The sequence below is a fragment of the Mixophyes fleayi genome, chromosome 9 (genome assembly GCF_038048845.1).
Source record: "Mixophyes fleayi isolate aMixFle1 chromosome 9, aMixFle1.hap1, whole genome shotgun sequence".
Taxonomy (NCBI): Eukaryota; Metazoa; Chordata; class Amphibia; order Anura; family Limnodynastidae; genus Mixophyes; species Mixophyes fleayi.
In genome coordinates, this window is record NC_134410.1 from 12,613,525 (window position 1) to 12,627,521 (window position 13,997).

At 38.3% G+C, this 13,997-nt stretch overlaps 1 protein-coding gene across 3 annotated transcripts in view; it reads left to right on the forward strand.

Moving 5' to 3' along the window:
* COL11A2 (collagen type XI alpha 2 chain) overlaps positions 1-13,997 on the forward strand; it is a 106,367-nt gene that overhangs the window by 53,782 nt on the left and 38,588 nt on the right. For all 3 annotated transcript variants that reach the window (XM_075186463.1, XM_075186461.1, XM_075186462.1), the window contains 16 exons: positions 120-206; positions 298-354; positions 1,757-1,810; positions 2,528-2,581; positions 2,827-2,880; positions 2,964-3,017; positions 5,841-5,894; positions 5,991-6,035; positions 7,414-7,467; positions 7,553-7,597; positions 7,714-7,812; positions 7,903-7,956; positions 10,842-10,886; positions 13,271-13,324; positions 13,586-13,630; positions 13,809-13,862. In XM_075186463.1, the coding sequence (XP_075042564.1) occupies positions 120-206; positions 298-354; positions 1,757-1,810; positions 2,528-2,581; positions 2,827-2,880; positions 2,964-3,017; positions 5,841-5,894; positions 5,991-6,035; positions 7,414-7,467; positions 7,553-7,597; positions 7,714-7,812; positions 7,903-7,956; positions 10,842-10,886; positions 13,271-13,324; positions 13,586-13,630; positions 13,809-13,862 (909 nt within the window). The remainder of the gene's footprint in view (positions 1-119; positions 207-297; positions 355-1,756; positions 1,811-2,527; positions 2,582-2,826; positions 2,881-2,963; positions 3,018-5,840; positions 5,895-5,990; positions 6,036-7,413; positions 7,468-7,552; positions 7,598-7,713; positions 7,813-7,902; positions 7,957-10,841; positions 10,887-13,270; positions 13,325-13,585; positions 13,631-13,808; positions 13,863-13,997) is intronic.

Sequence of the window (13,997 nt, forward strand, 5' to 3'; positions counted from 1 at the left end):
AAATGCTCACCAATTCTATCTTAAATCTAATGCATCTAAAAGATAGTAATGATTATCATCAACTCTTTTTTACCAAACTGAAGCTTCAGTCCTGACGTTTTCTTCATCCCTCCCTGTAGTTCCGGTTTGGAAACAGTGGTGGGGATAAAGGTCCTGTGGTTTCGGCACAGGAAGCCCAGGCAGCAGCCATATTACAGCAAGCAAGGGTGAGTCTCGTACATCTCCAGATCGGTTTCGTTCTCCTTCTTTCCAAGGTCACCTTGTGTCATCTCTACTCATCTAACTTTCTTTCTGCAGTTGGCTCTACGTGGGGCTTCCGGACCAATGGGCTATACTGGACGTTCTGGACCCGTGGTGAGTGGCCATAGAGTATCGTGTATATGTTAAAACATACAGAATCCTGCTCAAATACTAATATGTCCAAACTATGATGACAGTTCTCTCTGTGCAGGATAGAATGTGTTATAGAAATGCTGAACATTCCGGAACACCGAGCACACTATGTGCTGATACAATTACTTGACCAGAGTCATGTGATCTTATGAGGTGGCATCTCGAGATTCCCTCTTACTAAATAGAGTCTCATTTTATAAAGAGATTGGCAAGACTGGTCCAACTGTTACTTCCAGATAAAAAAGCCCGTAATCTGGCACAGGACATTATTTTTTGCCAATGTTACTTTACATAAGTGATATATTGCACATTGCACAATGCCATTAATGCAATAATTAAGTGTATAAAATTATATAATAATAAAACAATAATAGAAAACTATCTAACATGGCACGCTTAATCATTCAGTTATTTAATTGTATATTATCTGTTATTATTGAAATTGAATTATATAATTAATTAATTAAGAGTTCCATTATTGCTCACTTTATCATACTGGTATTAACAATATTTATTTAACATAACACTCTTAATTATTGCAATATTACGTTATTTAATTGTATTTATATAACTATTACATTATTATTAATAATAATAATAATAATAATAATAATAATAATAATAATAATAATAATTGTTATTGATTTACATATAACTAAATAGTGCATTAATAAAGAGCGCTCTGATAGCTCATCTCTTATAATACAAGTATAATAATTATTATTATTATTATTTTATTTGTTTAAATATATTATAGCATCAATTAATACTGTTATTCCAGCTTGTTTACATCAGTGGGATCCCGCCCCTAGTATCCCCAGTTTTTGCTTACTTCCACAGTCCCAGTACTTACAATTAGTAAGGACCTCTGCTGGACATCCTCTGTAATAATCTCTGATTGCTGGAGAATCCGATGCATAAACCAGAAATAATAGCTGGATTCTGATTGGACGTCCGTGTCACTTGTCCAATCAGAAACTGGCTGCTATTTCTAGCCCTTTGTTAGATCTCTCATATAGCACTTAGAGATCGGCAGCTGATCAGCAGGGATCCCCGCGGATTGCAAGTAATAATACAACATAATTCTAGAAATAAGTTCCCACACAATTAACAGTATGAGAAAAGGGAGGTTCAAAAAAATAAAGCTGCAAGGTGGAAACTCCCATGAAGAATTCCAGTTCTAGAATATTAAAACCAGGATTGTACCTGAGCTTGCAATGTGTAAGAAATGAAGAATTATCACTATAAATATATCACAGATAATTCTATTTCAGCTGATCCTAGAGGATCCGTATATTAAACACTTTCTGCATTGTGTTATTGTATTTTGCATTTGTGTTGAGGGTATTGTTTGTCATTTCAGGGACCACCTGGAAGTCCTGGGTTAAAGGGGGAAGGAGGAGACCTTGGTCCTCAGGTAATTAAGTAAGCACACACACGTACACACACACACACACACACACACTACACAAATACATCTCACACATGAAGTACATGTATGTTTGGGCTTTCTGTATGAGTCTCACTTCTTTAATGAAAGTGACACCTAGTACGATGAAATTCTAGAGACAGTGTATAATTCGAGGGGTGAACTAAACTAAACAGTTTGATGAAGTGGTAATGATGTTATTGGAATTAGTCCACAAGTTGACAATGGTGCTTGAAAACCCAAAGGCAGAATAATTTCCTACTGTCCATTCAAACTAAATTATCAGACATAAAAACCGGTGATCTTCTTGAGTACATACGGAATCTTCGGTGTCCGATGTGTTCTGCACCTTTGCCACAACAGAATTAACAAGTTGGCCACATGGACATTCATTTTGCTTCACCGTATAATATTAGTGGCTGTTTCTGTTGCTGCTGGCAGTAGCACTTTTATATTTTGGGCTGTCAATGTCCTAATGTACTGATCAGATAATAGGTGAATAGTTAAATGTCTATCTATTGCCCTACTGCTTAGTTTGGGCCTGTGGATGGTTTTATGCCCAGATGTACTCTAGAATATTGGAATAAAAGGTGCTTATATTGCACTATATAAATATACATTTAAGACATTGAAAACATGGTGTATTAGAAATGCAGGCTCCTTTGGTACATTGTCAGTGTAACATATTTTTATCATCTGCACTAGGGCATAAGAGGACCGCAAGGGTTGTCCGGACCTCCAGGAAAATCAGGAAGAAGAGTAAGGATCAGTCTTGTGTTTCCCCAAACAATTGTCTATCTATCACTATTGACATCTTTATTTTTATATGTAGCCAATCCATGCATTGGGAGCCAGTGACAATATTGAAGCACATCATGCCTCGTGCCTCAGTCATTAGTTCCTAGTGAATGGTTCAGGCTACAAAATGTCTATCTGTTGTCTTTATTTTACCATTTCCCTCTGCACACTCCCATCCTGTCTCTGACGCCTTCTCTCTGTCTCAGGGTCGTCCAGGTGCTGACGGAGCTCGTGGTTTGCCTGGTGAATTTGGTAACAAGGTAAATCTTTAGTTGTTACTCTATTGAAGATCTGGCTGGACTGTCAAACCGCCAAGTCTTAATGGACTGTGTTTCTTTATCAGGGCGACCGGGGTTTTGATGGACTTCCTGGATTACCGGGAGAGAAAGGTCACCGGGTAAGTTAATTAAATAATAATATTTAAGGGATTATTCTTGATGTAAATGTCCATTGTAGGTACCACCTGTAAGGTGGATATATATTCACATGGTGGGGTACAAGAGGAATAGCAACTTTTTCACCTGGCTCGTCCTCTTGTAGGAGGCTTGTAAGACAATATTGTCTCTCCCCTTTGTGGTGATTAATCACCATCCAGGATTCTGATTCTGATAAATTTGTGGATGTGTTTATATAATCTATTAGCCACATCTTAAACCACTGCTGACCTATTCTACTATAATTTACATTGAAGGAAAACATAGCTTAAATGGATTATACAGCCATTTACTTTTAACAAAGCAGGAAGCATTCAGTGGCCCAATTTGTTTGTAGCACCTGCAACTACAATTAGAAGCAGTGATCAGCATTTAAAGCAAAGGGAATTAAGGGAATGTAATGGGGCAATTCTTTTAACTCAGAAATTGAAAGTTTAAATTATAAACATAAATTACTTTTTTAGACTTACAATGACTTTGTTATAAATGAAAATGTTATTTAGTTCTCCTTGAGCCATCCATAAAAAACTGCAAAAGTCATAGACCCACAACATGTAGTCATTCACTTAAAGAATGAATGTATCGAAATGTTAACGTAGGAATAAAGAGGCTCCTCCCCTTGCACATGGCAACTGATGGATGATAGAGACTCTCCATCTTCCCCCAAATCATTAATTTAGGAATAGCTTTGAAAATCCACAGATAACTGTGTAGAAACTTAGGTGTTTCTCTAACTTACAGTAAGATTCTGTCATTTTTTAGACCATTTAGAAACTTAAAGCAAACATCTGATTGGTTGCTATGGGTGGTAATATGTAGCAGTTGAGGGTGAACCACTAGATCTTGTATTTTCTTGACTGTCGCAACAGCTCTCTTTACTCAAAATATTATTCGGTTATCTCTGCAATTTTCCTCTGAAAATTCTCAAATCAGTAAATAAAATATTCTACATTTTTTTTTACCTCCTTCTTTGCCAGCAGTCCATCATATTTTTAGAGATAAGGATTGCCCACCTCTCCCCAATGATTCCATATTTGGCTCTGCCAGTAGGTTTTGTCCCAGAGTATGAAGGGATTATCACACACTGTTAGGAGTTACAGAAGAAAATAAAGGGACCATAGATCATCAACAAAAACAGTGGCACTTTCTGTGAATGGTAGATTTTGCATCCTGCCTTCGTTACACATTTATGGAAGCTAGAAAAACAATTGTAAAACAATATAGTACATTTATCTCTTAATTGTTACACATATGATTTTAATTGTGGCCTCTCTCAAACTTTGCGACTATTTACGTAGATTGACAGAGTATTAGACCATGTGTTAGACCATGTGTTAGACCATGTGTTAGACCATGTGTTAGACCATGTGTTAAACCAGTGTTAGACCATGATTGTTTAAGAGAAGCATTTCAAATACAATGGCAAGATATTACAACCAGTGGTCTTGTCATGGAGAATGGTTGTGTCCCTATGACTGCCTAAAGTGTATCCTAAATAGGAATTGCCCTTCTCAGCAGCAGTGGACTTAGAAATTGTGTTCTGGTATCGGTGACCATGCTTTAGTTGGATAACAATCTAATCCAGTATTACTTGGAGATAATTAAATATGTAGTATAAAATGGCATTCTGCATATTTACTGCATATTTTGTACTAAAATTGTATTATGACAGAACACCCTACACAACATTTTGGAACATTTGCTATAAATTGCTGAGAATTATATGAGATAATAATAGACATTTGATGAGGTCAAATAGTGAATATGTGTTGCCTTATAAGGAGACATCAGCTCTTTTGTGAGAGATTGTTTGAAAAAGTCAGATAAATTGATGTTTAATCTACTTTTAGTGACATTCCAGGGTGTAAAGTAAAATTCTATTTTCCATGTGAAAAGTCTGAGAATATGTTGCAGATGAATCTTATGGCATTAGAAGCTTTGTTTGAATAGATACCAGAGCACAGGCAGATTAATTATGCTCCTGTGAGGACTAAGAACAGGTGTAATATCATTTTAGATATGTATGTAATAAACATGTCAGATGACATGGGCTGAGTTCAACAATATTCTGTATAATGAGTATGTAGCAAAGAAGTGACATACAAATTTTAGACCTAAAAGAGTGTAGAAAGCGGAAACATGTATTACAATTGCCAAGGCAAGGATTACAATTTAGAGTATTTAACATCATTTGGTGAGAGGATTGGTCTTATCGTGACAGGTGTTGAATTATTCATTACCTGTCATGATAAGCCCCGCCCCATGATAGGTGCTGTTAATTTCCTGCGTTCAGTAGCCATATTACACTGCTGAAATCTCTGGATAAGAAGTACCCACGTGTTTTCATGTAAACAGTTGTCTACTGCAGTTCTTCCTGCTGTGTCTCCTAATTGCAGTAATCTCTTCTGAATTCATTAAATAATTGTTGTTAGAAAATAAAAACAAAAAAATACCTGATCGCATTGGAATATATGGGATCAATTGCTTTATAATAGATCACTTAGTGATATTTGGTTGGACGATCTGGTAATTTTTAGCTAAACTAGATGAACATTGTGCGTGCTCCGATTTTATTGGGTAGAACCAAAGATAAGGCTGAATGGCAAATTGTGGGATTACTTTTTGACCCAGAATTGTTAGCGACCCTGCTTTGTGTTTTATTTTGGATGTTTCTGCTACTCATCTGGTCATCTAAAGTAATCCGATGCATAATATTTTCAGGTGAACTGTACTGGTATTTCAGGTTGTGAAATGTTTCATTAAGTATACGTCCTTTGGTTTTGCAGGGAGATTCTGGAGTTCAGGGTCCTTTGGGGACAATAGGAGAAGATGGTGAGAGGGTAAGTACAAGACGTTGGATGGAGGTGGCTCTACACCATGGAGATACACATCAGTGGTAGATCATTATCTGAGAATCTTCCTCTCATATCTCTTAGGGAAGCGATGGAGATGTCGGACCCCGTGGTCTTCCTGGTGAAGCAGTAAGAAAATTAATTATATCTTAGGATTTGTGTGTGTGTGTCCTTGTGCTAACCTAGTGTGTGTTGGAGCGATTCTCCTAGTTTGTGTCAAGAGTTTGGACAACATCACGCTGTCATGGATTTATGTTTTATTTATTTTTTAATCCGGTTTGGTGTGTATGAAATAACATAAACGACTCTCTTAAAAAGCCCTCAACTTCATACATTATTAATTCCAATGACAGATTGAATGAGGTCCACAAACTGCAGATTATTTAATCATCTCCTGCATATGATCTTCTCTCTGACACCAAGTCATTCCTTTCTGCCTATAGCGGTAGATCAGCTGCAAATAATTCCATCTCCTCTTTCCTATGTATATGTCTCCTATTCACTATTCAGTATAATAATCACAAAAATCCAGATATAATCATAGCTCTATATGAAAAGACCATAAAAGTTCAATTATGTTTAAATATATTAAATGTTATAAAGCAATAATAATGGATTCTCAGTATATGTTATTTAAAATGAAATGTAGACAGTGTATTCTTCTCCTAGATCTATCTAGTAATTTTATTTGCACATGGTTAATTTAATGTAACCGTGGAGATCTTACCGTGGAAGCTTTGTCTTAAGGACAGATATATAGCCCGAAAGTTATATGTGCAACACTGCCTCAGAAAACTTGCAAATATGTCCTAATAGCACTTTATATGTAAAGGATGGGGCAGAAAGTACAGCCTGATGATGTTGCTGTTATTATTTTTAAATAGTTCTAAAAAATAACCCAACATGAAACCCAACATGAAACCTCATTTTTTGTGTGTTCACATTTTTGCAATAATATCACTGATATGCAGTTAATAATTTTCCCAGTCCTGGCCACTATATATTTGTACGCAGCTCATATCGGGCCCAATAAACTATGGAGCTTTAGTAAAATTTTTGACAAGAACATTCACTATGTCAAATCCAAGACGCCTCATTTCTTGAGAATCCCACACTCACTACTATGTACTAATAGGGAGCTGCATTTAGAATCTCGTACACTTACTTAGCTGAGGAGGCTGACATTTGACAGAAAGATTGTTTGTTTTTACACTACAGTCAACTGAGACTTTTATAGAACCTACATTTGTAGAATAATCCTTTATACCAATGCTATGGGTGTGTGTCATTTCTAAGCTACATCTGGGGAATGTGTCTTGAGTCTTGACTGGGGAGATTGCCTTGTGTCGTGTGCCTACTAGGGGAGTTTGCCCGCTGGAGAGGTCTTCCCATATTACCATATACTACTATATTACCATGTAACATACAATCTTGTTACTGTGACCCAGATCATAGTTTATGAACAATGTGATATATAGTGAATGTTCGTCTCCTCATGTTTTCTTAGGGAGTCAGGGGGCTTCTTGGACCTAAAGGCCCACCCGGAATCCCTGGCCCACCTGTAAGTATCTGCCATATGCTTTATGGTATGTGCACCAGTGTGAAGAGACCTCAGCCATGTAACACCACTCTCTATGTCTCTGCAGGGAGTAAGAGGTATGGATGGACAAGTGGGACCCAAGGGAAACCTGGTAAGGAAATGTTACCACTGTGTAATAATTATACGGGATGGATTCTGTGCTGGTCCTCATATAGTGTGCCCATATAGTTGTACACATCAGGAATGTTATTTCTTTCTCTTATTCAGGGCCCACAGGGTGAGCCTGGCCCTCCAGGGCAGCAAGGAACTTCTGGGACTCAGGGTCTTTCAGGCCCACAGGGGCATACAGGCCCACCAGGAGAGAAGGTAAGAATGAACAGGTTCGGGAGGCTGGTAGACAAAGCATAAGGTTGGTTTCATAAGAACATTGCCTAATGGGTATCCATTTACTTCCAGGGACCCGTGGGCAAACCTGGACTTCCAGGCATCCCCGGTTCTGACGGACCTCCTGTAAGTACAAAATGGCCCAGTTACTTATTAAGATCTCCCTCTCTAAACCGCTGCTTATATCCAGATATTCAAAACACAATTTAATAGTGAAATTGTATTGCAAGCAAACAATGGCTTTGTAAGAGTGGGATGCACTATGACACAAATCACCAGAAGTATGATGATTGCCTCAAATTAAATGAATGTGTGACTGGGGGCAGGCAAGTCAACAATTGTTATCAGGAACAGGAATCTGTTTAGAAAAGTACATTATCAAGAGGTTGTCAACATTTTAATTCAGTGAAAGTCACTGCACAAGATGCATTAGAACAGTGGTGCTCAACCATTTTAAGATCCTAATTGACAGTGTGTCCCTTAGGATTCTGGGACCTTAAGGGCCAGTGTGCCATTGTTCTGGGACCCAAACTGTTCGTGTGCTTTGTTCTAGGACGCCAAGAGTCAATGTGCCATTGTTTTGAGATTCCAAGTGTCAGTGTGTTATTGTTCAAGGATCCGATATGTTAGTGTGCCATTGTTCTGTGACCACAAGTGTAAGTGTGCCATTGTTCTGGGACCCCAAGAGAAAGTGTGACATTGTTCTGGGACCCCAAGTGTCAGTGTGATATTGTGTTATTGTTCAAGGATCAGATATGTCAGTGTGCCATTGTTCTGGGACCCCAATTGTCAGTTTGTCATTGTTCTGGGACCCCAAGTGTCAGTGTGCCTCTGTTCTTGGACCCCAAGTGTCAGTGTGCCATTGTTCTGGGACCCCAATTGTCAGTTTGTCATTGTTCTGGGACCCCAAGTGTCAGTGTGCCTCTGTTCTTGGACCCCAAGTGTCAGTGTGTCATTGTTCTGTGACCCCAAATGTCAGTGTGAAAATTAGGGACAGTTGGCAAGTATGAGTTATAGGGGATCAAATTTGGATTTTGTTTGATTACTGTAACCCCTTCCCTTACATGCATTAATAACATTACAACCTAGCAGTTCACTAGGATTTAGTGACATCACTTCTTGCCTACACAATGCCACTAATTCCCAGTGATTTAGTTCTTGTGACTATTAGTTCAGCACACAAAATGGCTGCAGGAACGTTAAACTCGCTTGTGGTACATAGAGATTGTGTGACCTCAGATAGGGTTGACAACCTATAAGGGCCTGATTCATTAAGGAATTTAAATTAAGAAATTTCTTATTTCAGTCTCCTGGACAAAACCATGTTACAATGCAAGGGGTGAAAATTAGTTTTCTGTTTTGCACAAAAGTTAAATACTGACTTTTTTTTTCATGTAGCACACAAATATCAACTTTAAATTTCAGTGTACAAATACAAATAAGCTATCAAGTATTTGTGTGCTACATGAAAAACAGTCAGTATTTTACTTATGTGCAAAACAGAAAACTAATTTTCACTCCTTGAATTGTAACATGGTTTTGTCCAGAAGACTTAAATAAGACATTTCTTAATTTAAGTTCCTTAATGAATCAGGCCCCTAGTATTTACAAACATGACCATTGGTCTGTTTTACTCAACATTTACTCTTAACCCTAGGGTTCTATACTTTAATATGTATATCAGAAATGCACCCTAAATTTTGTTTTGTGTTTGTGGGAGCGAGTATGTGTTTCCTTTCTCTGTTTTGCATTTTGTGTGGTTTCTTATATTGCAAATTCTAGCAAAAAACATGTGTGTAAGTAAATCCACTTTATAAATACCTCGCAAGAAAAACAGCTTTGTGATTATATCACATGTAGTGGCGAAATTAACACTTTTTTTAATATAACATCCATGTAACATACACACAATATTAATAGTGGGTAAAAAGGAAAAATATTGCATTCTGTTCCAAAACAAGAGCCATTCATTTCAGTTGTGAGGCCCCTAATCTAGAGGCAGGTGTTCAACAAATGTCAGATAAGTGTATTTAGTATTTAGAATTATAGGTACACATTCATTTTGCATGTGATTGGCTGACTCAATCAGACAGCCTTTAATTAGTAATATACCCTGGACACATGAGGAAGGAGAGAGGAAAAAAGTTAAATGACAATCATAGTATTAGTGTCAGTGTTATAACAATGAGTTTACCACACCTATATAACAAAATGTAGTGTTGAATCTCAGAGAAAAATTATTACAAAGGACCAAAGCAAAGCCCATTTATACGTTTCACAAACCATGCTTAAATTAAAGCAGCAATCCTACATTAAAGAAATATTTTTCTTTAAATGGCAAGTTAAGAACCCTTTAAGCATTTTTCTTAGCTATCCTCTACAAATCTGGTGGCCAGAACAAACACAGTTAGTCTGCTACACAGGCTCATATTATATGATGGCAGATGTAGGTGAAGGAGGATGCCACAGACCTGACAGAGCTCAGAAGGGCGTTCCAAATCCTCTCTGCTCACTATATCATGTGTCATGTGACTGTGGTTGCCATGGTAGTCTAAGATAAGAAATTATTAACAGCAGCCTGAAGAAAAAAAAAGAAAGGAAAATGGTTAATACCGACATTCTTCCTGTAGCCTGACACAGTTATTTATATTAAAAAACCACACACCTTTTTGTTCATGGGATTGCTGCCAAAAGCACAATAAAAGTCTACCTGCCCCTACACACAGTGGAGGCAGACATGTTGTGAGTTGAGCCAATATGAATGACAACGCAGCTTATCAATTCCTTTGGAACTAATTATATAAATGAGGTATGAGGCATCATACCTCAGCGATGCCACTCCATAGGCCTGTGTTAAATGAGAACTATGTGGTTGATTATGCAGCAGAGATTTGACAGGTCTGAGTGAGTTTTGTCAGAAGTTTGACTTGTATAATGCTATTGTCCAAAAGTGCAGGTGACTTAGTGTATTAATATCTCATTTGTATATTGCTTCTTCATTTTCATCTTAGGGTCATCCTGGTAAAGAGGGTCCCGGAGGCACCAAAGGCAACCAGGTGAGTCTGAGTTATGGGGCTTGTATCTGGCCTGTCCTATATAGATCTCCTGACCAATCAGATTGGTCACCCAAAACACAGAAACCCTGCTCCATTCAATTTGCTCTTCAAACCAATTAAACCTATCATTCCCAGTGTAACATACCCAAGAGACCAAGGAATGTAAATCCTATACAATGTGTTCTGCGGAATATATACTGTTCCTTATTCTAATTTTCCCCTGACGCTAAAAATATGGCTCCATAATGTATTCATAACATAATAATTATCATTTCTTCTTCATCATCACCTTCATTAAAAAGTAATCTCACCATAATTGTATTTTCCTGATAATCTATATGCTCTGTGTCTTACTCAGATACACTTTAATCTCACTCTAAGAGGGAGATTCAGTTGCCAGCCATGGGGCACGATTGCACATTGCTGACAAACTAAGGAGGGAATCTCCGCTCAATTTTCCTCACACCTCTATGGGGTGAGAGGAAAAATGAGTAGAGATTCAAGCCAGAACATCGCCACGAAGTGTCTCCACGGATGTACTGGAGACACCTTGTGCCGAATTGAATCACCTCCTAAAACTGAGGAATTACATGTATCCAACTTCTATCCAGCTCCCACTCTAGTTGACCATTCAAAGATTAATATGGCTGTGAACTTAGGCAACAATTTATTGAGTGTGTCCCCCCCCAAGTAAAGCATAACTTGCATAGTATCTTACCTCCGAGAACTGTGACATATAAATCTCTCCAATAGAACCATGACACATTAAGTTCCTTAGCTCGTTGGCCCATCCAACCTGTTCCTCACTGCTTGATGGTCATATCTGATGAGATTAGTTTTTACTGTAACAGAAACTTGCATCTTCTAATCTGTTCATCACCTCATTGTGAATATGATCAATCTAACCTGTCATCTGCTCAAATGGGACAGTGAACCATTCAATCTGGTTCTGGGAATCATGACATAGGGGTAAATGTATGAACCTCCGGATTCTTCAACTCCGGCGAGTTCAGCGTCTTCAGCGCTTAAATTTAAAGCGGCGCTGCCTTGTAAAGGGAAGTCTCCCTTTACAAGTCAGCGCCGCTTTAAATTTAAGCGCTGAAGACGCTGAACTCTCCGGAGTTGAAGAATCCGGAGGTTCTTACATTTACCCCATAGTCTCTTCATAATAATGGAAGCCTGAGGATATATGCTATTACCACACTTCAGTCATGGCCCACCTGTTTCTCACTCCGAAGTGGCCGAGACCTCTCCAATCTCCCCCTTACTGAAATTGAAGCATAACCCATCAGATCTGTCTTAAGGAGGGATGTCACACTTTTATTATATTAAATTATACAGTATCAAACAATTGGCACAATATTATTAATTGTTGGCTCAGATCAGTGGTATGATATTAGTTTTTTCTTCACTTTACTATAAGAATGACTATAAGAATGACCCACTCCATGCCCGATTCCATTTGTCTCAGACCCCAATCTAATAATATAAATAGACTTACCATTAATAAAACAGCTCCAGTCATTCAATATAATAATCCATTATTTAATGATTCCCGAAGGATTTCTCAGCCATGAATCAACCAATCTATCCTTCAACTAAAGAGGAACATGACCTATGATCCGCTCTACTGGTCCCAAGACCAACTCATCATCATCATCATCATCATCACCACCATTTATTTATATAGCGCCACTAATTCCGCAGCGCTGTACAGAGAACTCATTCAGATCAGTCCCTGCCCCATTGGAGCTAACAGTCTAAATTCCCTAACATACACACACACAGACAGACAGACTAGGGTCAATTTTTTTTTGATAGTAGCCAATTAACCTACTAGTATGTTTTTGGAGTGTGGGAGGAAACCGGAGCACCCGGAGGAAACCCACGCAAACACAGGGAGAACATACAAACTCCTCACAGATAAGGCCATGGTTGGGAATTGAACTCAAGACCCCAGCGCTGTGAGGCAGAAGTGCTAACCACTTAGCCACCGTGCTGCCCAACTCATTTCATCTGTCCCTTGTGCCAGTGAACTAACCAAGCACATTTACAATCACTACTATTAAAACATGACTGCACATCACTAAGTAAAATCTACTACTATTTAATGGATATTACTGAATATTGTCTCGCTCTAATCAACTCATCACCCACTCCCAATAGAACAATTGCTCATCCTATCAGTCCCTCACCCCATTTGCATCATGGCCCTTATAGGTTGTGTTTCACTGCAATGGAAACATGTTCCCAATGGTATGTCCCTCATATGGGGTCATTATGGGGTTATAACCAATGCAAATGACACAATCTCTACAATCTGGTAGAGAAAGACATGATGTTGTTCTGCTCTGACCAATTTACTCTGTTTTCTATTTCTTTAGGGTCCGCTAGGTCCACAAGGTCAGATTGGTTACCCTGGGCCCAGAGGAGTGAAGGTATGTATTGTGCTTTTCTCATTATTTAGCCTTAACTCAAAGTTGTCTTTCCATTATAATGATTCAGCGTTCCCTGTCCTTACCCATCTGTATTTCTGTTGACTTTATCTTACTTTCCTATTTTTCTATTTTGTCTCAAGGTGACAACAGACATATACAATATTTTATTTCTTACAAAGTCATATTTGATTTTACATTGAAACTCATAGAATTGTTGCACTTTTTCATCCCCTACTCATCTCTTTACTTCTATTGTTACAGGGAGTTGATGGAATCAGGGGTCTGCAAGGCCATAAGGGAGAGAAGGTAAGAGAGAAACATTGTGTGATCTACAGTTACCGATTCTGTGGTACCCAAATAACCTACCTCTCAGGCCAGCACAATGCTGACATAATGACGACTCACATCCCCCCATCAATGATAACCCATCTCCTGCGGTGCTCTTTCTAAACCCCACCTGATTACCTTGATTACTTTCTTTCAGGGTGAAGATGGATTCGCAGGACTTAAAGGGGATTTTGGTGTGAAGGGTGACAAGGTGAGTAAGACTCAAACATTGCAATTCCTATGTCTTTATACAAACAGGGTCATGGTGCTAATTAATTTATAAACCATCAACTCAATTGAAAAGAAAGCATATTAATGTTCATCTATATCCTCAACCGTGTGTCTC